Source organism: Phytophthora sojae (genome assembly GCF_000149755.1).
Source record: "Phytophthora sojae unplaced genomic scaffold PHYSOscaffold_10, whole genome shotgun sequence".
Classification (NCBI taxonomy): domain Eukaryota; phylum Oomycota; class Peronosporomycetes; order Peronosporales; family Peronosporaceae; genus Phytophthora; species Phytophthora sojae.
Genome location: NW_009258124.1, coordinates 29,099 through 53,367, shown reverse-complemented (window position 1 = coordinate 53,367; position 24,269 = coordinate 29,099). Strand labels below are relative to the sequence as shown.

General features: G+C 53.8%; 14 protein-coding genes across 14 annotated transcripts; 10 read left to right on the top strand and 4 right to left on the bottom strand.

Moving 5' to 3' along the window:
- Positions 1–310: 310 nt before the first annotated feature.
- Positions 311–825, top strand: PHYSODRAFT_525450 (hypothetical protein; the record flags this gene model as incomplete). The annotated part of the gene is made up of 3 exons (XM_009536930.1): positions 311–332; positions 433–630; positions 692–825. Coding segments are annotated over 3 exons (354 nt in total), but the record flags the coding sequence as incomplete, so codon positions are not given.
- Positions 826–1,103: 278 nt separating this feature from the next.
- Positions 1,104–1,550, top strand: PHYSODRAFT_318617 (hypothetical protein; the record flags this gene model as incomplete). Its single annotated transcript, XM_009536929.1, has 4 exons — positions 1,104–1,120; positions 1,169–1,276; positions 1,319–1,483; positions 1,517–1,550. The coding sequence occupies 4 exons, from the start codon at positions 1,104–1,106 to the stop codon at positions 1,548–1,550; spliced, it is 324 nt and encodes a 107-aa protein (XP_009535224.1).
- Positions 1,551–2,668: 1,118 nt separating this feature from the next.
- PHYSODRAFT_288575 (hypothetical protein) lies at positions 2,669–3,312 on the bottom strand. The gene has a single exon (XM_009536928.1). The coding sequence runs from the start codon at positions 3,009–3,011 to the stop codon at positions 2,808–2,810; it is 204 nt and encodes a 67-aa protein (XP_009535223.1). The 5' UTR covers positions 3,012–3,312; the 3' UTR covers positions 2,669–2,807.
- An 872-nt stretch (positions 3,313–4,184) lies between these two features.
- On the top strand, positions 4,185–4,404 carry PHYSODRAFT_524094 (hypothetical protein; the record flags this gene model as incomplete). Its single annotated transcript, XM_009536927.1, has 2 exons — positions 4,185–4,316; positions 4,342–4,404. Coding segments are annotated over 2 exons (195 nt in total), but the record flags the coding sequence as incomplete, so codon positions are not given.
- A 1,024-nt stretch (positions 4,405–5,428) lies between these two features.
- PHYSODRAFT_339044 (hypothetical protein) lies at positions 5,429–7,163 on the top strand (the record flags this gene model as incomplete). Its single annotated transcript, XM_009536926.1, has 4 exons — positions 5,429–5,884; positions 5,967–6,617; positions 6,680–6,739; positions 6,888–7,163. 4 exons carry the CDS (start codon positions 5,429–5,431, stop codon positions 7,161–7,163), a joined length of 1,443 nt encoding a protein of 480 aa, XP_009535221.1.
- A 31-nt stretch (positions 7,164–7,194) lies between these two features.
- On the bottom strand, positions 7,195–7,639 carry PHYSODRAFT_339043 (hypothetical protein; the record flags this gene model as incomplete). Its single annotated transcript, XM_009536925.1, has 2 exons — positions 7,195–7,204; positions 7,290–7,639. The coding sequence occupies 2 exons, from the start codon at positions 7,637–7,639 to the stop codon at positions 7,195–7,197; spliced, it is 360 nt and encodes a 119-aa protein (XP_009535220.1).
- A 1,508-nt stretch (positions 7,640–9,147) lies between these two features.
- PHYSODRAFT_524667 (hypothetical protein) lies at positions 9,148–10,028 on the bottom strand (the record flags this gene model as incomplete). The annotated part of the gene is made up of 3 exons (XM_009536924.1): positions 9,148–9,324; positions 9,505–9,603; positions 9,678–10,028. The coding sequence occupies 3 exons, from the start codon at positions 10,026–10,028 to the stop codon at positions 9,148–9,150; spliced, it is 627 nt and encodes a 208-aa protein (XP_009535219.1).
- Positions 10,029–11,052: 1,024 nt separating this feature from the next.
- On the top strand, positions 11,053–12,111 carry PHYSODRAFT_525251 (hypothetical protein; the record flags this gene model as incomplete). The annotated part of the gene is made up of 3 exons (XM_009536923.1): positions 11,053–11,126; positions 11,217–11,454; positions 11,509–12,111. 3 exons carry the CDS (start codon positions 11,053–11,055, stop codon positions 12,109–12,111), a joined length of 915 nt encoding a protein of 304 aa, XP_009535218.1.
- Positions 12,112–12,841: 730 nt separating this feature from the next.
- Positions 12,842–14,158, top strand: PHYSODRAFT_339040 (hypothetical protein; the record flags this gene model as incomplete). Its single annotated transcript, XM_009536922.1, has 3 exons — positions 12,842–13,044; positions 13,111–13,312; positions 13,673–14,158. The coding sequence occupies 3 exons, from the start codon at positions 12,842–12,844 to the stop codon at positions 14,156–14,158; spliced, it is 891 nt and encodes a 296-aa protein (XP_009535217.1).
- A 265-nt stretch (positions 14,159–14,423) lies between these two features.
- PHYSODRAFT_256840 (hypothetical protein) lies at positions 14,424–14,981 on the top strand (the record flags this gene model as incomplete). Its single annotated transcript, XM_009536921.1, has 1 exon — positions 14,424–14,981. One exon carries the CDS (start codon positions 14,424–14,426, stop codon positions 14,979–14,981), a length of 558 nt encoding a protein of 185 aa, XP_009535216.1.
- Positions 14,982–15,170: 189 nt separating this feature from the next.
- Positions 15,171–15,464, bottom strand: PHYSODRAFT_380359 (hypothetical protein; the record flags this gene model as incomplete). Its single annotated transcript, XM_009536920.1, has 1 exon — positions 15,171–15,464. A coding segment is annotated over one exon (294 nt), but the record flags the coding sequence as incomplete, so codon positions are not given.
- Positions 15,465–16,845: 1,381 nt separating this feature from the next.
- On the top strand, positions 16,846–17,160 carry PHYSODRAFT_339037 (hypothetical protein; the record flags this gene model as incomplete). Its single annotated transcript, XM_009536919.1, has 1 exon — positions 16,846–17,160. One exon carries the CDS (start codon positions 16,846–16,848, stop codon positions 17,158–17,160), a length of 315 nt encoding a protein of 104 aa, XP_009535214.1.
- Positions 17,161–17,289: 129 nt separating this feature from the next.
- Positions 17,290–18,069, top strand: PHYSODRAFT_524526 (hypothetical protein; the record flags this gene model as incomplete). Its single annotated transcript, XM_009536918.1, has 2 exons — positions 17,290–17,568; positions 17,641–18,069. Coding segments are annotated over 2 exons (708 nt in total), but the record flags the coding sequence as incomplete, so codon positions are not given.
- Positions 18,070–18,768: 699 nt separating this feature from the next.
- On the top strand, positions 18,769–19,305 carry PHYSODRAFT_305534 (hypothetical protein; the record flags this gene model as incomplete). Its single annotated transcript, XM_009536917.1, has 1 exon — positions 18,769–19,305. The coding sequence occupies one exon, from the start codon at positions 18,769–18,771 to the stop codon at positions 19,303–19,305; it is 537 nt and encodes a 178-aa protein (XP_009535212.1).
- Positions 19,306–24,269: the final 4,964 nt, after the last annotated feature.

Genomic DNA, 24,269 nt, shown 5'->3' with positions numbered 1-24,269 from the left:
ATATTCTTGACGTGCTGCGTGGTCACCACCACCCTGTCCTTGGGCAAGTACACTCGGTACCCCTTGGTCTCTTCGCCCACGCCCACGATCATGGCCGCCTGCGCGCGTTGCGCGAAGTTCTTCTTGCGCGGGTCGCGGTACACCGTGCACGGCGATCCGAACACCACGATCTCGCCAAGCGGCGGAGACTTTCCCGTCAGCACCTTCAACGGCGACACACGCCCCGGGTTGGAGTTGGTCGGGGCGCGGTTCAGAATGTACGCAGCGTACTGAACCGCGTCACCCCAGAACCTCAGCGGGAGCCCACACGCGAAGATCATGCACCGCGCCATGTTCATGATGGTGCGGTGCATGCGCTCGGCCTTGCCATTGCTAGACTGGTTCCGCGCCTCGCTGCGCTGCCTGGCCACGCCGGTGCGCTTGCAGAACAAGTCCACGTTCTCGTACTCTCCTCCGGAGTCGGTGCGCAGAACGTGGATCTTGCAGTCGAACTCCTTCTCGAAGTAGACGAGGAAGTGCTCGAAGAGCTTCGCCGCCGCGTCCTTGGTGCGCGCCAGGAACACGCGGCAGTAGTTGGACTTGAAGTCCACAAAGTTGATCATGTATCTGTTGCCCAGGCGGTCCTTGGGGGTCATCGGCCCCTTCAAGTCGGAACAGATCACCCCACCCACCCTGTCGATGGGTGAGTGAGCGCCGGTGTCCTTCTTGGACCGCCGGTTCTTTGTCTGCTTGCCCTCGGCGCACGTCAGGCAGTTCACACGCTTATGGTCCGTTAGGTGGATCCCGGAGCTCGTCTCCTTAGCCAGTCGCTCCACCGAGTCATAGTTCAGGTGCGCCAAGCGCTTGTGAAACTCCAGCAGCGTGCCTTTCTGCACGTCGCCCGATACTGCCGTAGGCTCCGTGAGCCCCTGGCTCAGCGCGGCCATGATCACGTCCGAGGGCAACTCATGCCTCGGCCCCACAGAGGCGCGCACAACCAACACGTTGCGCCGCATCTCGACGTCGAACGCCACGCGTCCACCGTCCTTGGCCGCAACGACGCGTCGTCCGGCTTGCTGTCTCAGCTCGAAGCCACGCTTGTCAAGCTCCCCGTGGCCTCGGAGATGGCCACGAGGTACATGTAGTGCTCGGGCCACGATCGCTTAGTGTCCTTCGGCGCCGTGAACAGCTTCATGGCTTGGGCGGGCGTGATGTTGGTCTTGAACGCGTCCAGCATCCGCTCCATCACGTACTGCAAGGTGGGCAACTGGTTCCACCACGTGTCCACCTGCTTGTTGTAGTACCGCTCGGCCGTACCCGACAGGTAGTGGCCGAGCAGGTCTACCTTCACGTCCTCGGACCACGGGAAGCCGCACGCCGACTGCCCGAGCGCCACCTGCCGCTCGAATCTCCTGCCCCAGTCCAGGAAGCCGGAGCCCAGCCCGACGTACAGTTCCTTGCCGTCGAACGGGCGGATCGCCAGCTTCTTCTGGCGAGCGTCCGGGTATCGGAGCGCCCCGCCCTGGTTCTGCTGCAGATACTGGTACTGCGTGGGGACGGCTGGCGGCTGAGCTTCAGGCGGGCGAGGTGCTGGCGTCGGCGCCGCCGGTGGCTGCTGCGCTCCTTGTCCAGCTTGGGCGGCGTGCTCCACCGCGTAGAGCCTCTGCAGCTCCGACATGCCGTAGCCCGGCTCGTGGGACCCGACGTCCGCATGGCGCAGCCCGAAGTACTGCGGGGGCGCTGTCGGTCTGCGAGGGGTCTGCGTGTGCGGCGTCCGCTCAACGAGTCAATGTGCATCCTGGACCCGCGGCCCAGGGCCGACGCGAACAGGCTCGTGTCCATCAGGTTCTTCGCATCCTTCTTCGGCGGCTCCAGGCGCTGCTCGAGCTTGGTCTGGGACTCCTCCATCTTGTCCAGCCGACCAACGACGCTGCGAAGTAGCACCAGCAGCTCCGACGCTTCGCCCCCCTCCGTGGTCGCCGGCGCGACGTTCCCGGGTTACCGTCGCCCCTTGCGCGGCCGACGGCGGTGCTCTCCACTCCTTCGTCGGAGCCGGTCCTTGCGGCCTTGCTCCGCTTGCATCTAGGCTCAAAACCTGTTGAAGTGCACGTTTTAGGGTAGAATGGAAAGTGAGATTCAGTCTTATCTATAGCCTATCCTTACTTACCTCGTCATGCAGGTCACAGCTGAGCGGCGGATCCTGACGTCAGTCTGACGCCAGAGCGCCCCATCCCTCACGATCCTGATGCCAGATCGGAGGGATTTCAACAAAACGGACGAGGGCGAGCGGATGCGAGCGCGAGGCTCACTCAGTGCATTCACCAATCGCCCAACACCCGCCGATTAGGCGGGGGCGTGTCTGCGCGAGCGAGCGAACGCGAGCGCTGCAACCCGATATTTTTTTTCCTAGACACCGCGCCTGGCCGAGCCAAGGACTTAGCGTAAGGCACGAGGGGGTGGGGCAGGTCGCGATGCGGCGCCCCCCCGAAGTGCCGTCGCTAAGTCCGCAGGCGAGAGCCAACGGGCGAGTGTCCGCCCTGTGAAATAAGGCCAGTGAAAGGGAAGCTTTGATTGGCTAAGTTATTTACTGTAAAACAGAATGGGTTAATGTAAAACGTAAGTTTTATAGTAGGTTTCTGGTATTTTGCAGGACACATTCCACGATTTTGCAGGTTCATACGATATGTTGGGGCCGACAGGCCCCGACATATCCGACACCGAGCTCCGAACTCCGACACTCCGCCGCATGTTTGTTTATAAGTTCATAAGTCAGTTTAGAATTGAGTACAAGGTCGTTCAAAGGGAGTTCAAGCCGTGACAGACGTTCGCTATGAGCTGGAGGCACCGAGGCGGTGCTGAAGCACTTTGACGTGACGAAGGGGCGCAGCCTGAGCGCCGGCAGTTGGAGCAGTGCAGCGCAGAGCACGGCTACAAGGACCTCGACAAGGAGGAGCGAAAAACCAGGAGCGGAAGCAGTTCGCCGTGATGAAGGAGGAGGGCAGACAGGAGGCGGAGGCAGCAGCTATCCGCATCTAGCGTGGCCGCTTGGCTCGTCAGATCTTCTCCAAACTGTGCATCGAGAAGATCGAGAAGGAGAGAGAGATCAACCGCGTGCGCGAGGAGTTCTCCAAGTTCAAGATGGAGAAAGCTGAGCAAGACGACGAGTTCGCGCGCATGCGAGAGGAGAACGCCAAGTTGAAGAAGCAGTTGGCGGAGCTGCTGAGGACCAGCCAGGAGCTCGGAAAACTGATGCGCCTGCGACGCGATCAACAAGGAGGTCGAACTCACGCAGAAGATGACCCCGCAGCTGCAGACGACGCACGGCAAGTACTAGAAGACCGGCAGCTCGCGGTCCACGGAGCCGGACAAACTCAACTCGTCCGACAGCTCGTCCGCTTTCAGCGAGAACGAGCACTGGAAGGAGGTCTGCCATTGACTCGAGCACTGCGTCTTTACTGCACAAAACGAAAGAGCAACCAAGACAGTCAGGTAGGATCGATTTAGATAAGATCATTACATCGCACATGTTCAATCCATCAAACATGCATTCTGTTCTCCTTCTTGCGAGGTGAACCAATCTCGCATTCATGAGCTGGTCTTTCATCCACAGCTTGGTGTCCTTAGCAATCTCGAACGCAGCGCAGCCCTTGCAGAACGCTGAACGCTAAATGTCATGCCCGTTGTGTTGCTCGCCATCGAGCGCTAGGGTAGCGTCAAGCCCTACGTGGACGAGCTGTTAGGTCTCCGGTTCTTCTCGATCATCGTGGCCGTCGTGGTCGTGGACACGAACTTGATGTAGCTGATCAGCAGGAAGTGCCTCACGCTCTGGCCGCTGCTGTAGAACGTCGGCATGTTGGTACTCAGCGCTCCGTAGTCTGTGTACGCCGGCGAGTCCAGTCCCGTGTACATAATGGTGCCCGTGGCCGCCTCGGACGAGCTGCTGTAGTTGCCCCCGGTACCGAAGATCGAGTCCAGGTTGGCGATGAACACGAGCGAGGGCGTCAGCACGGGCGGCAGCAGCAGCTCAAACACGGAGGACACGGGCTTGCGGCATCTGATGACGAGGTTCTTCCTGATCAGGTTGGTCACTTGTCTCTAGGCAGCGACCATCGCAACGTTTACTTGTTGCTGCTCGTCAGCACTCAAACCGAAGACGGCGGGCCACTTTCGCCCCCGCAGTCAGACACGTCACCTGCGCTGCAAGAGCCGCTCCTGTTCCAGCCTGTGTGTCGCCAAACCGCAGCGAGATAGCCTCGCCAGCACCGCTGCTGCCCGTGCCCACGCTGAGCAAGACGGATCCGCCGTTGCCGCGAGTCGCCCGCCGAGCCCAGCCCGTTGTCAGTTTGATCAGGCCCGACGAAGCGGCCGTGCTGTTTGCGCCCACGCCGCCATCCGGAGTGTGCATCAGCACATTGCCGCTCGTGAAGCTATTGCTCGCGCCGCTGGACACGCCCACGTCACCGCCCACGCCGCCCGCAGCGGTGCTCGTCGTATTCAAACCAGCGCACGCCGCCGCCCTTAGCCGTATCGCCACTGCCCACGGACAGCTTGATGTTGCCTACTCGGCCGCCGCACCCGTCGATAGACGCACAGACCCGCTCGACGAGGACGATAGCCAGAGACAGAGACCCACTCATGCCGGACGCAGCGCTCCACAGTGACGTCGCCGCGATAGAACGCCGGGCTCTCGGCAGTCGTATCCGTAGGATAGACAGCTATAGCGTGGCCTCGAGGTGGCCGTCCGCGAGGCCTTCCAACCCGTGCTGGGTGAGCGCGTTTCTTCTTCAGGGCGTGCTTGCTCTACTCAAACGGAATACCGGGGGAATCATTCGGGTCCAAAAAAGGTGAGAAGTGGTCAAATCCGGTCGGATGTGGTCCCGATCGGTGGCGGTAGATTCCCCGGAATAACGTATGACCCCCCCCCCATTTTGCAGGACCTGTTTTATGGTGCAGGACCAATTTTCTGGCTGCATAAAATCGTCCCTTGTCAATAATCCCTCAATGATGCTTGCGAAACAGAAGTTCTCACGTAGTCCAGCGTGAATAATTTTGCTTCGTTGATCGTCACTTTCTTGGACACTCTGTTAAACAACACGTATTATGTGCCATCCCGTTCAAAAACTAACTTACTTCGAAAACTACACCGTACCTCGAAGCATTACTACAACAGTCCGATTTTGCTTGACGGAAGGACGAGGATATAGCGATAGAGTGCTTACTTTTTTTAAAAATTGTACATTAAAATGTACAATTACCAACGCAGTTTGTGGGCTCATGGTATTTACAGGATGTTTAGTCTGGTTGAGATCGCTCATTCGTTGCCCCATAGCGTCACTCCAACTTTGATGCGGGGAGCGGTCGAGAGTAATCATCGCTGCCTCGGCCTTTTCGTAATCCCGGCGAGTTTGTTTGTAATTGCTCACTTCTCAAAAGTTGGTCGACCGCAGAGATGGACCCTACGTGTCACGTACAACAAGTCTTCCCTGCTCAGAACTCTGCGTGGAAAGCGTTCTTTGAGCCCAGTGGCGGGGTAGACAAGGAGCACCGCCATCTGCAGCAGGTACTGGCACCACAGCCGCCGCCAGCCAAACCCAAGAAGAAACGCGTTCGGCGGCAGAAACAGGAGCTCTTATACCTGCGGGAGCTGGTCAAGAAGTTGGAGGAGCAGATGACGGAACTCAAACTTAATCAACCCCCTCCGACTGTCGAGAACAGCAGCAATGAGACCGCTGTGGCCGAAACTAAGAGAAACAATGCACCGATTTGGAGAGGGATAGCAGAGCGGCAGCTTAAGGAGCGGACACGAGTGGAGGAGAAGAACCAGAAGCTGCGAGCGTCACTCAAGGGGCAGCTGAAGCTAGCCATGAAGCTGGAGGGGCTGCTACGCAAGCGACCAAGAGATGAGGTACGTATTGAATGGGTTAAGCTGGTGAACTGCAACTGGAACACGATTCCTGATTTTTATGTCTTCATGTATTTTGATGTAGGAAGTGGCTTCGTTGGCGATTCCCAAACGTGTAAAGCACTTGGCCAACTCGCTAGTTTGTCCTACTGACGACGAGATCTTCGCGGAGCAGTTGGCGCACATAGAGCGCGCCCATCTCGACGAGGATCGGCTTTTCAACGTGCCGGAATTCACGAACTCCACCGCCACTTTCTGCAATCTACACGTGATGAACGACCCACAGTCGGATACCAGTGTCGCGTTCATCAAAAGAGCGAGATCGATGCTTCCGTTAGACGTTCAAGTGACCGAGAGGGCCTTTTGGCGTGCAATTGCTGAAGAAGGCTCCAAGAAGGACAGCTACTTTCTCGACGAACGGTTGGCGACTGAGACAGTGGTTGCTCGCGCTTACGGTCTCTATTTCAACGCTGGTCCATTCCACGCAAACGTCCGTGGGAAGCAGACGCATCGCAAATGCGTCGTGGGCGACCGGGTCGTGATCATGTGGAAGTGGGTCGTGAACCCGGTGGAGCTCAACGGGACCAAGTTCAGCGGCGTGCGTTGCCACGAGACGGGCTGGATTGTGCTTCGTGATGTCAAAGTCGGTGGTGCCAGCTCCACGTCGACGCTGCTGCAGTCGTATTCCAAGATGACCATGGAGCTGCAGGACGACATTGTCGACCAAGAGTTTCAAGTGGGTGCGATCACCGATTTTGTGGTAAATTACACGACACGCTCACTGAAGTGTGCAGCAAGATAATCGCCGACATCCTCGTGGAGGAAGACTGGAATATCAACGGCTGGCTCGGCAGTAGTGTATCTCTTCAAGTGTAGACTTCAACAGCAATGGCACTGCAGTAGCTTTTGGATCGTCCGATTGTACCCATTTCAATCCCTGATCGATGATTGGTCGGCACCAGCCAAAAGTTCAGTTGTGTCATTTTCAGGTTTTGTCTTGGGTCAGCATGACCACTGCGTTCCGCGGGAGGAGGCGCTGGCGCTGTTCTCCGACTTGAACACGGACATGAAGACCAGCAGTGCGGACTGCAGCGCGGGCAAGCTGCTGTCGCCAGATTCCGCGCCAATAGTGAAGGAGGAGCCCGCGCAGCCGCCAGCCAAGCCCAAGAAGAAGCGCATCAGGCGACAGAACCTGGAGCTGGACTATCTGCGGCAGCTGGTGGGGAAGCTGGAGGAGCAGATGACGCAGCTCAAGGCCATGACTGCAGTTGTCATCTGCTGAGTCATCATTCGATAAAGCTTCCGGGCGTGCTTCACCTGCATCTGCAGCACCTTATGCAGCCGTTCATTCTCCATGTCAGAGGATTGGCGCGCCCATGACTCGCGAGATGCCACATCTTGCCACGACTCATGCAGCAGCTTCCTCACTGCTGGGCGCTTGTTGTTGTGCGGAGCAGCAGCAATGCTGGCGACGAGAGGCACTGTGGATCGCACTCCAGCGGCCAACTTCAGCTTCTTGAGCCCTGCATCCAGTTGCTGCACCTCCTCTCGCAGCCTTAGGACTTCTACTCGCTGTCGCTGTCGCCAAGTGTTCGACTTCGTCTTCGCCTTGCTCTTGGTAGAAGTGACAGGCTGCGCGTCGGGTCCCGCTTCGATACTCGCATCTCCGTCGCCGAGCGAGTCGAGGAAGTCCAGCAATGTCGGCTCTGTGTCGTCCAGCAACCGGTCGAAGTTGGCGGCGGCGTCTGCGGCTTGCATCTCCGGGTGGTGGTGGTGGGGGAGCACAGCACCAGGTGGCGTGTAGTGGGTGGCGGCATGAAAGCCCAACCACGACCACGCAGTACAGTCGAGTGCGGCGGCGATGCTGGGCAGCGTGTTGCTGCCAGCATGTGGTTGCAGTCAGCCATGTGTGCTGTTGCTCAGCGAGTGCTGTTGCTCAGCCAGCGCTGTGGCCGAGTATGCAGAGGTGTTGAACTTGGGCGCCGCAACCAGCGAGTGCTGGCTTGGCGTGCTCAAGAGCACATCGTGCGTGCATTCGTTGACTCAAGCTGGTGCGAGGTGCAAGGTGCAAGTTGCAGTAGGGAGCTCTTACTGAAGGTCGTGAAGAGCGCCACCACTGGGACGCTGGTGGTGGCGATGTAGAGCAGCTAGTCGGCATGCATGTTTTAGTTTCTCACTTTTGGTTTTATCTCAAAGCCGGCAAGCGCAATACACTCGGCAGACAACTGAAGGAAGTGCCAGCTTCCCCCGACTGTGTTCGCGTTTTTGAAGTTCGACCTACTACATGACGCTAGTATTTAAGTAACGGTAACGGGGAATGAGGTACAGTGTTTTGGTCGGTTATGTTGCAGCAATGACATGTGCAACTCAAATTTGGCTCTTGTCTTCAACAATCGCTGCGAAAGTCTTCCCGTTTGAATGGGCTTGCCCCAACCGGTTGCAGTGAACATGCAAATTAGGGGGTTTCAAAGTTGGGCTGAGCCTAGAGACACAAGAACATTTTTTTTATATTTTAAACAGCTTTTCAGCCAATCAGATCGCGCTGCGGTTTTGCCGTTATGTCATGTTTTACTGACGCCAAAATCGAGTCCAAACGACCTAAGAGCCTATTGACTTGGAATCCGACGGCTAATCTAGCCATCTCAAAGGCTTATTCCGCCAGTAGCGCGCGCCCCGCGAAGGCGCCAACTGCGGCTCCAGCGCTGGCGCCCATGGCGTCAAGCACACACCAATGCGCGTTGGCTGCGTGAAACATGGCACGCCGCGCTGGTACAGCCAATATCCGTCCGGCCGCTGAACTTGGTCCAAGCCTCACGGCTCGTGCTAGACTTGATGTAGAAGCTGCTGTTGCTGACCTTGACCTTCTTCCGCTTTAAGTCTTGCCACGCGTACTTGCCTTCGACGCTCTCGTGTCTCCTGTTGGCCTGAATCACGACGCCAGTGCATTTGTACTTACCCTAGACAACGTCGCTCGTCTTGTACTGTTGTGGACTTGCACTTGGTTTGGTTGCAGGTGCTCGACTTGACCTTCGTACACTTGGCGGAACTGCACAGCCGCTTCGGGGCTTATGTTTGCTTGCTGACTTGTCGAGCTCGGAAAAGGGGGTTCAAAGTAACTTTTGAAACAGCCAATCAGGAAGGCTGGAAATTTTCATGTCTTCAGGAATATGTTAGGCAAAATCCTACTTTAAAACCCCCTAATCAAATTGCATGATGCAAAATACTACTCACTACTTACGTTAGGTGATCACGTGCAACACATGCGCCTAAACTGCAACTTCGTCAGCATCTCCACCACGAAATGCTTTCCAGTCTTCCTCCACAAGAACTTCACCAAGCTTCTGTCGGTACCAGTCATTTATTGAGTGCTGCGACTTCGAGGCCCACTCAATGATCTCTCGTGCTCGCTGGGTCTGGCCCACGTTACCGTGTTGAAACCGCGGCTGCACCTCTGTGTGCATTTCAACCAAGGCAGATGATTGCCGATCCGAGTCTTGCGCCCGTAGTTGGCGAACTTTGATCCACCCTGTCTTCTGGAGTTGGACATCTTGACAGGGTGAGTTTGCATCTTTGGGCCCCGTACGCACAGCAAACACGATGGTAATGCAGCCGTCCTCCTCGACGTATCTGCGGCATATGTGCTTGCCGCGGACGTGGATGCTCCTTCCAAAATGATTCGACGAACACGTAAAAATTCGCGCAAAGACATCGCTATTCTCGATCTGATCAAACCAAAAAGTTTCATAGCAATCAGTGCATATCTAGAACAAACAAAACCAATCAAGCCACTACTTACGTCGTTTGATACATTTTCGTGGTTCACAGGCGGCAGCGAGAACATCCTCCAGTGTGCCGCCGCCGTGGTTGTCACACTAAAAGGCAGCAAGGAGCATGCATGCGTCTCCAACACAAGTCCGGCCTCACTGTCCGCTCTCACGTGAGGCTCGCCGACAGAGATACCCCACGTAGCAAACGACAGCACGCTCCTAGGGTTCTCCACTTGTCGCCTCTGAATCGCCATGCGAGTTCTCGCCACTAGCACCAGCAAGTCTGCAAAAATGCCTTCCTCATCGCCCGACCTTAAATCCCAGTAGCGAGGCCCCTCGCCTCGCAGCTGCATCACCGTCAGCCCTATCAGCTCCTGCATCAAGAAGAATGACGTCAGGTTTGCCTGAAAACCGTAGCTTGTCAAGTAGTAATACACTACCCACCTCGTCTCCCAAGACCTTCCGGACTTTTTTCTGTTGTGACTGAGCCATGCTGCTCTGCGCCTTTAGCAGCAGTCTCAGCTCCTCGTTCTGCTTCTCCACACGTGATCGCTCCTTGAACTGGCTGTCGGCGATGGCCTCCCACACGGAGGTAGGACCGTACTTTATCTTCCCACTAACTGTGCCACTACTGGAGTTAATGTCGCCACCGCTTCGAGGAGCCTGTGGGCTGCAGATCCGACGTCGCTTGAGTTGCTCCAGGCGGGACTCCAGCTCCCCCGAGAGCTCGCGCAGCAACTTGAGCTCCAGCTGCTGCCGTCGCACGCGCTTCTTCTTGGGAGCAGCAGCCGATGGTTGAGCTGTCGGCACATTAGATACAGACGCGGGCGAGCTGCTGGTGGCGTCGGGCAACGGGAATCCTTCCATCGGTCAGCTCCTTCCTGGCACTTGCTCACTTGCAATGGACGGTTACGATTTCACTTTATTAGCGACGAACCATTTTAGCCAATCCGATATCCGTACGTATGATTTTGTATGGCACAAAGATATCTTTTGATCTTTAAAATACGGTACTATATTAAATACCCACATTCAGGGTGCATTGAGTAAGGGCTAGGTTATCGACTAATCATGCGAGAGCATGTTGTGGTGCACACAACCTACTCTACGGAATATTCATGCAATGACCGAGACTGCAGTGCGATGAGCTTCCTCGAGAGCCCCGGCGACCCGGAGACGCTGGCGGAGGCGCTGGCCTTCGTGGACGAATTCGACTTCTCTGGTGGTGACAACCTGACAGATGAGTCTTCAGTTGGCAGCGATAGCGGCGCAGAGTCCCACAAGCGCCGTCGTAGCAGCAGCAAAGACGAAGACGCCGATGTTGCGACTCCGGACAAGCACGAGAGGGCCAAGAGCAGACACAAGAACGCCGTGTACTCGGCCCGACTTCGAGCCAAGAAGAAGATGCAGCAGCTGAAGGAGCATGTGACACAGCTGCAGATGCAACTGGAGCGACTGAAGAGGGCGAAGGCCTCGTGGTCGGGCAGCGGGGAGCTATTGGCGCTTGAAAACTGCGGAACAGGAGCGAATTACTGGCTGCAGCAGGCCACATCCCAAGTCTATCAGAGGCAACAAGCGGAACAACTGAATGCGCAGCTGAAGACGTTGCTGCGCAAAGTGGTAAAGAGGTCAAAGACCATGCAGGACGCGTTCCAGAATCTCCAGTCTTTGGGCTGTGAGATCAACGTGGCTGTTGGTGCGCCATCTACGATCCTCATGGGAACGTCGCTGAGGAGCAACGACGCAACCCCGCAACTTGGCGAGCTTCGTGAATACTTGGACCAAATGTACGCCATCGCACATGACGTACTCGCTGCAAGCGGGGCAGGTTCAGCCGGGTCTGCCGCGTTTACTTCGCAGATCAAGCGCGACCCAGTGACTGGCAGGAGATATGTGCAGCTGTCTTCGTTAACACCATTGGCAAGCGACCTGGATACTGCTAGTCGCATGATCTGGCGTGGAATGCATCTGAAGGGAGACAAGTGCTGCAAATACTATGTTCATCGACTTCACGTGAACGCCAATGCCATCGCAAAGAGCTTTTTCTTGACGCTTGGCGACGCGCTAACCCCATGCACACTTCACGGGGCAGCTTTCGCTCGGAAGTTTGAGGAGAGAGATCGCATCTTGTACATCTGGACGACTGCTATGGTACCATCGCAGCAAGAATCAGGAAACACAGGTTCAACCAACAAGCCGTGGAAGTTGCGCGTCCGAGAAAAAGGTTGGACCATGCTGTCCCGATCCCCAAGTAACCCAGAGCACGAGTCGGTATTCCGAACTTGCTACGAAGTATCAAGCGAGTTGGGTGATTTCGGGCTTGACGATGGGCCCACATCATTAACGCAGGTCGACTATGACCGTATTGGGAGCGGCTTCGTCAACCTGCTAAGCAGTGACTTGCGCAAGTTTCATGAACGGGTTCAAGACAAGCTGATGGCTGAATCTGCAGGAGGTTGTTAACCAGCAATACATGTAGATATCTGAGTTTGATCGAGACGAGCACCTTGCTCAGCGCTGCTGATGAATGTACAAAAGGGGTCACTATGAACTGTTCTGTGCAAATCCGATGCAAGTCTATCCTTTCCGACCGTACTGAGACGTGCAGTAGGTGGTCGGTCCACTTTCGCCATTCATGTATTGTGCCTTTCGGTCATTTTGCCGAGTCCTACGTAGGACTTTGGAGGTCAGTTAATCTGAGGCTGGCGGTCTCTAAATCTGAGATGCAAATCTCGGACGAGTCCAATGAGCGGTCTCCCGGAGTCTCTCCGTTCAATGGACTCCGGTTGGAGTCCAAGCCAAGCAAGCTTTGTTTAGGGGAGCAAGCAATGCCGGAACCCGCGAAGGCGAAGGGCGAAGACTGGAGTGTTTGACGTATCGACTGCATCGTGTTTCCCTAAGTTTATTCTGCGTTTGACATACGCCGTATTAGAGTCAGCTCGTATGAAAGTCCTGCCACAAGACTTGGCAGGAGTCCTTCGTAAGACCTCAAACCCCGAATGCCGTGAAAATGGGCAACATTCGGGCTTTCGGCTGTTGGTAGGACCTGCGCAAGTGCTTCCATCGGACTAGCAATTCTTGGTCCTAATTCCCTACGAGGGACCTGCTAATCTGCTCCGATAACCTAGCCCGATCTTAGTAGGTAGCTGTTTTACACGTCCGATTCGCCAAAACAACTGAAAAGCACAATACTATGAGCTTCTTACTGCCCAGCGACTCCGAGACGCTCGCGGAGGCGCTGGCGCTTGTCGACGCCTTCGACACATCGGAGGATGGCGCCACACCCGAGAGGGACGCGAATACACATCAGGATCGAGGCCCTGACGCCGGCGTTGCAGTCAGCGAGGCTACGATGGACAAGCATGAGAGGGCAAGGACCAAGCGCAAGAGTGCATGGTACTCGGCTCGCTTACGAGCAAGGAAGAAAAACTAGCTGCTGCAGCTACACGAGCTGGTTGCAAGTCTGGAGATGCAGCTGGAGCGATTGAGGTGCGAAAAGTCATCGGCTCTCAACACGATGCTCATGTTGACCGCTGACGGTGGGGACACTCGTCTCCAGTCTGCCCATACAGCGAGGACTAATGACAATGGGGATAAGCCGTTGTTCTGGCTGCAGAAAGCAGCAGATGAGGCCTTACAACGGCAGAAAGCGGAGCAGTTGAATGTATAGCTCAAGACTTTGCTGAGGAAGACGATGGAGAACTTCTGCTGCACGGCGCGTTCGGGAACCTGCAGAGCCTCAGCACCAGCTGTGGTCCAGTTGGCTGCTGTCCATCCAGCTCGCCGATGGGATTGCCGCTGGGTAGCAACGCGGCAGCTCGTCAGCTAGACGAGCTTCGCGAAGACTTGGACAAAATGTATTTATTTACACACTGGTGCTGCCAGAGCTGCAGTCTAGGAGAACTACGAATCGAGGACCAAGCGCAACGCACAGTCTGGGGGAATATCGCTGCAGATGTCGTCTTCAACGCCCATTGCGTGCGATCTCGACTCGGCTAGTCGGATCTTCTGAACGGGGATGCAGCTCAAGCACTACGATGGCTGTTACAAAGAGCGTCTTCAGCGTCTGCAGCCAAGCGTTAACTACGTAGTGAAGAGCTACGTTGTGAGAGCTCACGACGAAGCAGGCGAGCGCACGCTCCACGGAGTGACTTGTGCGCGGAAAGTGAAGGAGCGAGATCGGATCGTATACATGTGGACGTCTGCTACCGTGCCGTCAGATAGCGGGTCTGCTGGCGGTAATACCTGCAAGCTACATTTTCGGGAGAACGGTTGGGCCATGCTGTCACGGGCGCCTGACGATCCGGAGCACCGATCGGTATTCCAGACAAGCTACGAGGTGCGCGGCGAGCCAGAAGATACTGACGCGGCCAAGTTCTTGCCGACGCCGAACTCGAGCCGTCTCTGTCGGAGCGTCGTGGAGGTTCTGAGCAGCACGCTGCGAGCAACCCACGAGCAGCTCCAGGACCCATCGGGGCCTATAGCCCCTAGAATCGGTTGCAGTAGCTAGAAGATATTTCCCGTGAGCTGACTGCTGCGAACGAAGTTTGAAACGAAGTTGTAAAAGGATTGCTGAGTTTTGGATGGATGGAGGCGGCACCGCAACGTACTTCGTCTCAACGGCCATGGTATCTCATGAACGGCAAAGTCATCTTACACACACTCTGGCTCAGCTCGTAATCGACCTGCAGCCTTCCGCGTGTTGACTCCCGAGGCGTGTGCTACACCTTTGCGGGAGGTCATTTCTGCATCTGCGCCCGAACACGCAAAGAGCCATGAGTCTCCTCTTTGAGCCCAGCAGCCTCTCGAGTTGCTTCTTCGAGCCGGTTGTAGGCGACGAGCAGGTCTCCGTCCCCGAGATCCTCGCCATGCTCGACGGCGTCCTTGAGGGCGACCTGTCACTCGAGTCCCTACAGCACGAAGATCTTTCCGTTCTCGACCCAAAGACGCGGAGTCTGAAGAGGCTGCGACCCTGTCCTAATATCGACGAAGTCCCGAAGGGGCCCAAGCCGAAGAGAGGCAGGAGACCCACTGCAGCTCGTCCGCGGCTGCGCAACAAGGGCAAGATCGAGATCTTGAGGCGCGAGATCGAGACGCTAGAAGCCGAACTGGAGGCGCTCAAGAATGCCGAGCAAGACATCGAGGAGCCTCAGGCTGACTCACTGTGGAAAATCATCGCTACGAAGCAGCGTGAAGAGCGGGAGAAGGCGGAGAGCGAAAACAAGGCGCTCAAGAGTCTGCTGAGTGCGCAGTGCACCCTGACCACGTCGCTGTCTGGTGTGCTCAGCGAGTGGACAAGTCTACCCGACCAGGAATTGAGCCTGACTATTTAGTTGTTTGCGAGTCCACAACCATGGACGTGGCGTTATATTAATCCAAATACGTTAAGCTTTGTTGCTTCAGTCTGTGCGGTGCATGTAAAGATATACTGGCAACCAGGTAAAGCTAGGCAACAAGCCTTCGTGGGTGCGGTGTCGATTATATAGAGATGCGCGGAAATCGATGTGGCAGTGAGGAGCTCACCGCGCAGCCGCTCGGAGCCGTACGCGTCCGTTGAGAATGGACTTGGCGAGCATGTTCTGCGCCGCGATCATCCTCTTGAGCACCCTGTTGTCGTGCTCTGCGCGTTGCCGCCGCTGCAGTTGCTTCGCTGTGATAGCTTTCCACCTTGAGGTCGCTGCGCAGTTCTGTGCGTTTATCGTGACGTCTCCGACTCCTCGTCCGGCGCGCTGCAGACCGGAGAGCTCCAAGCCGAGCGTCTGGATCTCGCGACGCAAGCGCTCAATCTTTCTCTTAGTCTGCAGGCGTGGGCGGGACCAATGGGTCACGTGGGTTGATTTCACGCCTCCGTCGCTGAGACCACTGGAGCTGGTGCTGGAGTCGCCGCCATCAAGAGACTCCGCCTTCATTGAGCAGCGCATGCAAACATCGTCGTCCTCGTCCTCGATGTCGAGCAGCGGCAGAATGTCCGCGACGAAAACCTGCTCCTCTCCCTCTCCGAACCGGAATCGCATGGTGCGCTGTAGAATTTTAGAATGAAAGCTCGCGGGCATGCAGACGTGGTGGCAGGCAGGAAGCCTGCGTCTACAAGACCATTGCCCGCTGCCTTCCTATCGTGCACATCATCATATCAAAAGTGTTTTTGTTCATTCGTCCTATCTTCCGTTTGGTCGTATCTGAAAGCCATATGGAAATGTGCACCACACTATGATGTGTACGTTTCGACCAGTGATTGGAAAAAATATTTCGGGTTTTATTGCGGATTAAAATTTAAACTGCAGGACACTATTTTGTTGTTTTGGAAGGCGCCCTTCCAAAACCCATATAAAACCGTTTGATCAGTTTAATCCGTAATTTATTTTAAATTACCGAAACGTTTAATGCGCCCCAAAACGGTTGCTGGAACGCGACCTTCTAGCATAGTGGAGCTCAGTCACTTGTTTAATCACGTTGTTAGTTAAAGAGTCGCATTAGAATTGTTTGATGAGACCAAAAAGTGGTTTCATCAAACAATTCTCCGGGATTAAACTTTTATGCGCGACCTTTGGCATGGTAAGTGCAATACCAATACTCAACTACATACCTATTGGCATGGTAAATGCAATACCAATACTCAACTGCACACCCAAGAAATATTGCAATACTCGGTTGGAACGCAGTAAAAAATGCCTGTTTGTAGTAGCCAATAGATATCAGTACTGCGGGAACGCCTTACAGCATCCGCAACAAGTCGGCTGTTCCGGAATGACCCAATTCGAAGTATTTGTTTCATGGGGCATGATCACATTGGCCAAGGTCGCGCCCAACCTGTTTTGACGATCCGTCATTACTTACCTGGCAGAAATAAAGAGCATTTATACCGAAGATGATGTACCGTGTAGCAAGCGCAAGTCTTATAGGGACTAGTAGTTAAGCTCAAAGCCTTCGTTTCCCCTACTTCGATCCACCACTAGTTAATAACTAGTGGTTGTTGGCAGCGCTGGAGGTAATAAGCATTAGTTGCAACTGTTAGCCGGTAACCAGCTGGTGTGAAAAATACAATACCAGTATTGGATAGCGATGGGCATTGCAATACTCGATTGGAAGCTTAGGCAATATTGCAAGACACGGTGGTAACATTGGCGTCTATATTGCAATGGTACGGTACAGTTGCAATGCTTGCCAATAAATTTTTTCCAATCACTACTGTCTGTAGCCATGGACGGCGCAAGCTGCGGGCCGGCGCGGCCTAAACGTGTGCGCGGCGAGCGGCAGCGACTACAGGACGCGCAGTGGCGCCAGCGCAAGAAGAACGAGCGTCAGCAACTGAAGGACACGGCGCTGCAGCAGGAGGCGCAGTTGGCTCAGCTGCGGCAAGACAGCAATGCCTACGTGAGCCCTGCCGCCAGTCCTGTAGCTAAGCGGAGGAAGAGCTGCTGGCTGCTGCACCTGGCAGGAGAAGGCAGATGCCCTGAAACAAGAGAGGATACAGGCAGAGATGCTCAACGTTACGCTCAGGAAGGCGGTGGCTAAGGAGCAGTGAGTGGCCAAGTCTTTAGGAGCGTTGATGCACAAACGGCCACATTACGATATGCGCCGTCGTTCGAGCTGCCCTCAAGCGGAGATCTAACTACCAGCTCCACAGTGCTCGCCGTGCTGCAACCCAACACACTCCACGTTAACCCTACTGCAGTCCGGCATGAAATTGAAGCGACGTTGCAGCGGATTCTTGCACATGCTCGATCTGTGATCAACCCATGTGTTGACGATGATTTTCTTTCTTTCGACTTTAATGTGCGGCTGGACCCTGCTGCTGGACCTACCACGGAGCTGACGACGACTACTCCGATGAATTGTGCATTGGACGAAGCCGTTAAGTTGCTGGGGGCACAGTATCAAATGCGAGCTCCAGTTGATATTGGTGAGCCTCGCTACATTCAGGTCCGTGATCATTTTTCATGTGTGATCTGCTTGGAAGGAAGTTCATGTATGCTCAATTTGATTTTGCAGGAGCCTCGACGCCGCGGTGGAAGTACGTACGAGCAGCAATTCACAGTAGAGTTAGGCGCTCCGCTCCAAACTGTGCTACTGGACGGATTTGGCGCTACTCGTCAAAGCGAGGACGAAAACTACCGGCTCATTTTGTGGGCAGCGATCTCGTTTGACAGGTGCGGGGCCCTCTGTTTCCGGGAGTGCACCTGGTTTGCAGTCCATCGGTCGCACTCCAACCCGACCAGCGAGACTGTGTTTCGATCACACTATTTAATCGCTGCTGAAAAAGCTGTCGACTGTGCGGCGGTAGATGGTGAACACATCGATCGAGTGCGCGACCGCCTCCACTCATCAATGGGGAAGAAGATTAAAGAGCGATACTTGGTCATGCAGCGTGATATTTTGTTTCGGACTGGGCGCGCAGATCTGATTGGCTTTGTGGGGCTGTGAGCATACATGTACTGCCAAAGTCAGGATTGTAGACTAAAGGAGGTCAGAAAAGGAAGACCACTGAGAAGAGACGACAGCGCCGGAGACTCGAGTCCTTTGAGGAAGGTAAATTTGAGAATGAGAACACACTTGGAGCAGAGGCTCCGTACGAACATGGATAGGGGAATTCCCCTTGGAGATGTGGGGCTAGATCTCTAACCTAGCTACACTTGTTGCCTGTCCTACTGCTGGACAGAATGAGCACTCGCAATGACACATATCACCTCATTGGTAACATATCACCGCTGAGTAATGCTTGCAAGGTTTTCCTACTTGCAACATAGACCTCCTTGGGGTCAAATGGCGGAGGCGATCGTATTTTCACGTGTTCGTAGCGGTGTACACTCATCTGCTGTTTCATGGTGACTTTTGACTGATTATGCGGCTGAGAAGATTGTGCGACTGAAGCGGACGACTGTATCATTTCGTTCGTGAAGAACAAGAAATAAAACCCAGTTGGCGTGGGCTCACCTAAAGAGGCAGGTATCGTTCGTCAGACACGTTCAGGCGATGATTTGCTTCGTACAGTGATACCGGATAGCCAATCCTTTGTTCGCGACCAAGGCTTCAGCGTAAACGTCCAGGAATGGAGGCCTGTGCGCCGTAGGCTCTCATTCTTCAATTGAATCGCATAGCACTATTGTCCGAGGTGGCCGGATCATGGACTATGACGTCTCGTCGACACCATCGGAGCTGATGGAAATCCTGGACGCTTTGGGCAGCAGTCATCTTCACAGCGGTACTGACACGGAACCGGGATCCGAGATCAACAGTGTTTCTGCGGATGGAATTAGAAATGATGCTGAAGTTGGAGGATCCGCCACGACCTTATCGGTTCGACACAAAGTTCCTATGGGGAGGCGACGTAGGAAGCGCATCTGTAAGGTTGGTTCTGTGCCATACTCAACTGATCTGCAGCGGCGAAGGAAAGCGGAGGTCGAGTCATTGCGGTTGGAAGTTCGGGAACTTGAAGACAAGCTGGCTCAACTGCACCTACAGCATGTTGGTGGAGCAACAGCTTTTACCAAGAACAAGTGCGAACCGTGGCGTCAAGTTGCAGAACTTGCGACCAAGAAACTACAATACTCCGAACACACAAACCGCGAGCTGAAGGAAAGTTTGTCAAGCCTGTTTGGTACCTGTTCAAACATTCGAGAACTGCTGACAAAATGTGAGGTACGGAAGAGGTTCTGCTAGTATTTTTTGTTGTTGTTTCTCTGGTACTTATGAATACGGATGCACTCTCAGGTAAAGGACTTTGTATTCCAGGATCAAGCTCAATCGAATCAAGTCTTGGATACGACTTTCACGGCCAACATCATACTGGGGAGGATTGTAAGGTTCTGGTTGTGCTTGTTGTGTTGCGAGTAAAATGGAAACTGAATTGATGTCTTTGTCTGTTTGCTGCTATCCATCTACCCGAGGGCGCCCTCATGGCGCTCGGTCCTAAACATGAAGTGGTTGGCTGAGGCGTGCCGGAGCAGGAGCTTGCGCAACCGGTGAATATGCAGACGACGACTTGGGCTCTCTGCGTGCGGACTCAACTGATGATGTGGTTGTGTTCTGCTCTTGCACGTGCAGATCATTACAAGGATGGCAAAGTCAATGCACGAGCTGTATCTTCAAGCGGGGTCTGTCTTTCCGGCCCACGTTGAGAATCTCTCAGTTACGTTGCAATCTCGCAAGAAACGTCACGGGCCATTTGCGTGCAAGGATTACAACTACATCGAAGTGATCTCCGTCACACCTATGCGAAGAACGATTGCGGAAGCTTGAAATAGTCTGTGGGAGCACCTCGTACGCAGGAAGGACACGGAGCCAGAAAAGCTGTATCGATTCGTAAGTCCCGGTTGAACGAGTTCTTTCGCAAGTATAGCGTGTTCTCACTACGCTGTGATTGTGTGCAGGTGCGAGCGAGCAGCAGCGCTTCTCTCAAAATGAGTTTCACTCTGCCACTACGCGACGACAACTGCAACTTGCGGTTTGTTGACGCTGTGAGTGCCTACCGCAAGTACGACGAGGAGAACAGAGTCGTTCTCGTGGGGAAACAGTTTGGCTTTTTCTAGCGGGAGGGATCGAGCTGGAAACGCTTCACTGGACGGTCATTTCGCCATCACCAACCAACCCACTGCAAGCGTCTGCCGTGCAGAGCTGTAACCAATGGGGCGTGAAAAATGTGGATTGCATGTCAGCTGACGTGGTTACTGGACTGCTTGCCGAAATAGCTGGTAAACTGCGGAGCTTCATGAGTACGATGCAGAACGGGCTTCTGCGTGGTACACTAGTTGGACACTCCTGCCAAAACCGAGAGCGTTGCGGACTGCTGCAGGATGTAACAGTAATTTCTCTTTTTTTGTCAGTTCTCATGTTGGAACTGCTGGAAATTTATTCTATGGGCCCCCAGAGTTCCAGCATGAAATGCTTTCAGGCTTCGGAGATGACAATCGTGCTCGGTCTCGATGTTGCGTCCCAGTTGAAGTTTAATGTAAGGCTACAGTGCGATATTTTTTTACAACGGGCTAAGTACCGATTCTAATCGACAGTCCTTTCGCTTTTTTTTAAAGTGACAGGTTTGGAATCAATTCCAATGCAAACGCAGCGATGTACCACATCTAACCTTTTCTCAAACTCGTGTCTGGTTCGTTGAAAATATGTTTACTTGTTCTTCAGTCAAGATGGCTGTACTACTTCACTTCCAGATCTGTACGTATGAAGTGATGAAGTACTTGGAAAGTGATACATGTAAAGCTCTTATTGTTACTCCAAGGGAAGATAGAAATGAGTGTCAGTGACTTGCTGGGCAGTTTATCGATGAATATCGGCTGGCAGCCACTTGAATAGTTGCTAAGGCAAATCATCAGTTCCATGGCCACGAGCAGTTTGATGGCCATCACTGTTTCTACCAATCCTGACGATGTAGCCATCTTTTTCTAGATATGATTTGCCAAAATAAAAACAGCTGATTTCAAATGAAAACCTCAGTGACTTGATATTTAAGCTGTGCACGGGAGGACCAACCAAGCCACACACCGCGTGTCAACAGTGCTCGGAAGAGCTCTTCTTTCTCTTTCCTGCTTCCCCGCAGCATTATTCGTCGTACGTATATATCCTGGCGTAGGCATGTGGTGGGTAGTGTTTGACATTCGTTATGGTACCGCTCGCCGTAGAGAAGCTTCCTGTTGGAAAAGGTAGGGCGCCGCGGGGATTGAACTCACAACATACCTGTATAACATAGCTCGTTAGACCGTTACACCATACAGGCACCCCGGTCGTCGTCTCTTCGGGCTGGGACTTGACACTGTCTGATTGCATATTCCAACACTTCCTGCAGGGCCCTACCACTAACTCTGCTGCGAAATGCATCCAACGAGACCAGCGCTGAATATTGGTAGGAACGAGGTAGGCAGGCTAGAAGGCGTGGCGGTCGCGTCCTCTAGCCATCGCATTGCGGTGCTGTGCTTGTCACTAGCCACAGACAGGTAAAGCTACCTCTTAAAAATGCGTGTCCTATTGGTATAGACAAGCAACAATACATCTACCCAGGAACCCTTACATTAGTAGACGCCTGCATTGATATATAAGGGTGGAGGCGTCATGAGCTCGTGAGCCTTTAGGAGTAGCCTTTGGGAGCCATGCTCCGCGAGCTCCGCGAGCTTCGCCGAGCATGGCGCTGACACTTTGTGGCGGAGGTGGAAGAGTTCTGTAGCAAGTAATACACCATACAAAGTGGTCAGCTTTCGAAGTTATGAGGGAAGGGAGGTTTTCATAGCCCTAACCTCAGTGGTACCGAGCGTGATTAGTCCCTCTAACCCCATATTTTGTATCCTACAGAATAAACATTGTCACAGGACATAATATCCAGCAAACTTGTCCTCTCTTTCGAACTTCGCATATGGATGTTTGTATAGCCGGTATTGTGCACATCTTCCTGTTAGATTAGCGATGGGAAGATAAACGGGGTTTATTCCGCGGTAATAGACGGACGAGTATAAACCACCAACAGGTTTGAAAATTCGGGTGGAAGCCTAAAACCGCCGCGTGTCAGCCACTCGTACTTTCCTTCATTCCGAAACTACGCTGTTCAAGACGTCGCAATGCAAGCTTTGTTGGGGCCCGTCGAGCGCGCCCAAGTGGCCAAGGACCATGGCCAAGACGATCATGATGAGCGCCATTGTGATCTACAGGTAAGCGAGAGCGTGTACTTTGCTTTGTAACACTTTTCTAGTGGTATATTGATTCTACGTTGCGATGTTGATTACCAGACCTGGTGATCCGACCCAGACGACGCTATGAGCTCTCGCGTGTGGCCCGATTGGCAGATCGATTGCGGAGTCAGCGCACAACCTCATCGATTCCTACGAAGCCGGCTACAGCCGGGTCTACCGCTATATTGTAGCTGATGCAGTGGCTACTCAAGAGGCTACAGAAGAAGCGCTCCTCATGGTGTGGCTACACCGGAGACTACAGAAGAAGCGGTAGATGCTACGACGGATGCAACAGAAGAAGCTCTCCGCGTGATGAGGTTACACCGGAGATTACAGAAGAAGGGACAGAGGCTACGACGGAGGTTACCGATGAAAGCGGCAGGAATGGAGCGGCAGTGCCGGAGGCTACAGAGCAAAGCGGAGGCTGCCAAAATGGCGAAGATGACCCACGGCTGGCGCGAACATTGAAGAGCGTGCGCATGTAAAGGAAGAAGTAGACGTTGGCATGAATATCATATATTGTCCTGTTTCGTACAAGAGGAACCGTGTGTAGTGCGTGTCATTACGGGCTATTGAGCATGCAAGCTCCCTGGTGTTGTTAGAGAGACAATCGTAACAAGCTTGTTAGGTGGGTTAAAGAAATCTAATGATGCGCTAATGTCAAGCACAAGGAAGAATTCGCCCAGTTCCTCCTCACTACGTCAGTTAGGAACAGGGCGATTTCTTCCTCCGCGTTTATCGCGACGTGCCGAAGATGGGTGGCTGGAGCCGAAGTATGCTGCCTTAGCAGCCTTGCAAGGTATTTCCATGTAGCAGGTTTTGAGCGTGCTCTACGCTCGCCACAACCAATAGAAGTTCGCCATTTCGGCATATGGTGGGTACATTGAGCATGTTTTGTTCACTTTCGTAGCTGTTCTGTGCACAATGTACCCAGCGCTTGACCGCAAGATGCGAAAGGGCTTCCAACAGCAAATCTTTGACAGGTTTTGAAGTATACTTTAATCAAGTATAATGCTTATTCTGTAGGATACAGAATAAGGTCTGGGGCTAGAAGGGTTAGACGAGATCCCACACATAGTTAATTCAAGTCTAAGTTGGCCATTAAACTGATTAGAGGCTGAATCCGATGTACCGCGAACTCATCCGTCCCAGACAACTCAAAACAGCAGCACTACGAACGCAAAAATTCTCAAAAATCGCTCTGTGTCTCCTCTTTACAGTGGTGCAAGTAGCTTCTCAATCCGACAATTAGTTTTGAAATTACGGCCATTTTTCTGCATGCCTTACCGGATGGACATTAAACTGCTGATTTACCTTACTTCGTAGAAGTAGAAGTGACTGACTAATACATGGATTGTAGTGAGCGTCGCTCAATGTTAAGTTTGTGGCAATTGGCCTCGTGAGGATGCATTTTGTACCACCAAAAATTCCTTCCAGTAGCGGAGGGAGTGTGAAGGGGAACGAGTTGCGAACGGTATCGACTGCAAACCGCATCCTGGAAAAGTGTAATTATCGGGAAGTACGTACCTTAGCTCTTTCAACAAGCTGCTACATGTAGATGGTGTTCAAGCCGAAGTATCCAGTCTTGATAAATGCTGGACACTCTTCTAGTGCTTCAAGCCCAGCGACAAATGAGCTGGACTACAATACCTGTCTTCTACGGCAGGCAGCTCTCACAGTTGCATTCTTTCCTTGTGCTCTATCCTGCGCTGAGCTGACCGTGGCAAACCGAGTGAGGCACGAGAATGCTCAGCAACCGCTGATTCGTGCTCGTCTTAGTGGCACGCCATGCTGCTTGTAAGCCGGTGGGCCGCCCACTGCCCTGAATTCTGCGGGGGCAGTTTACAGTTCACACTTGACGGTCAAGTCCACCGCCAACGTTGTCGGTCGTGCCGCACAGAGTTCGTGCACGATTTCAAGTCCACCCTCCGCATAGACGAGGCTGTAGTGTTGAGA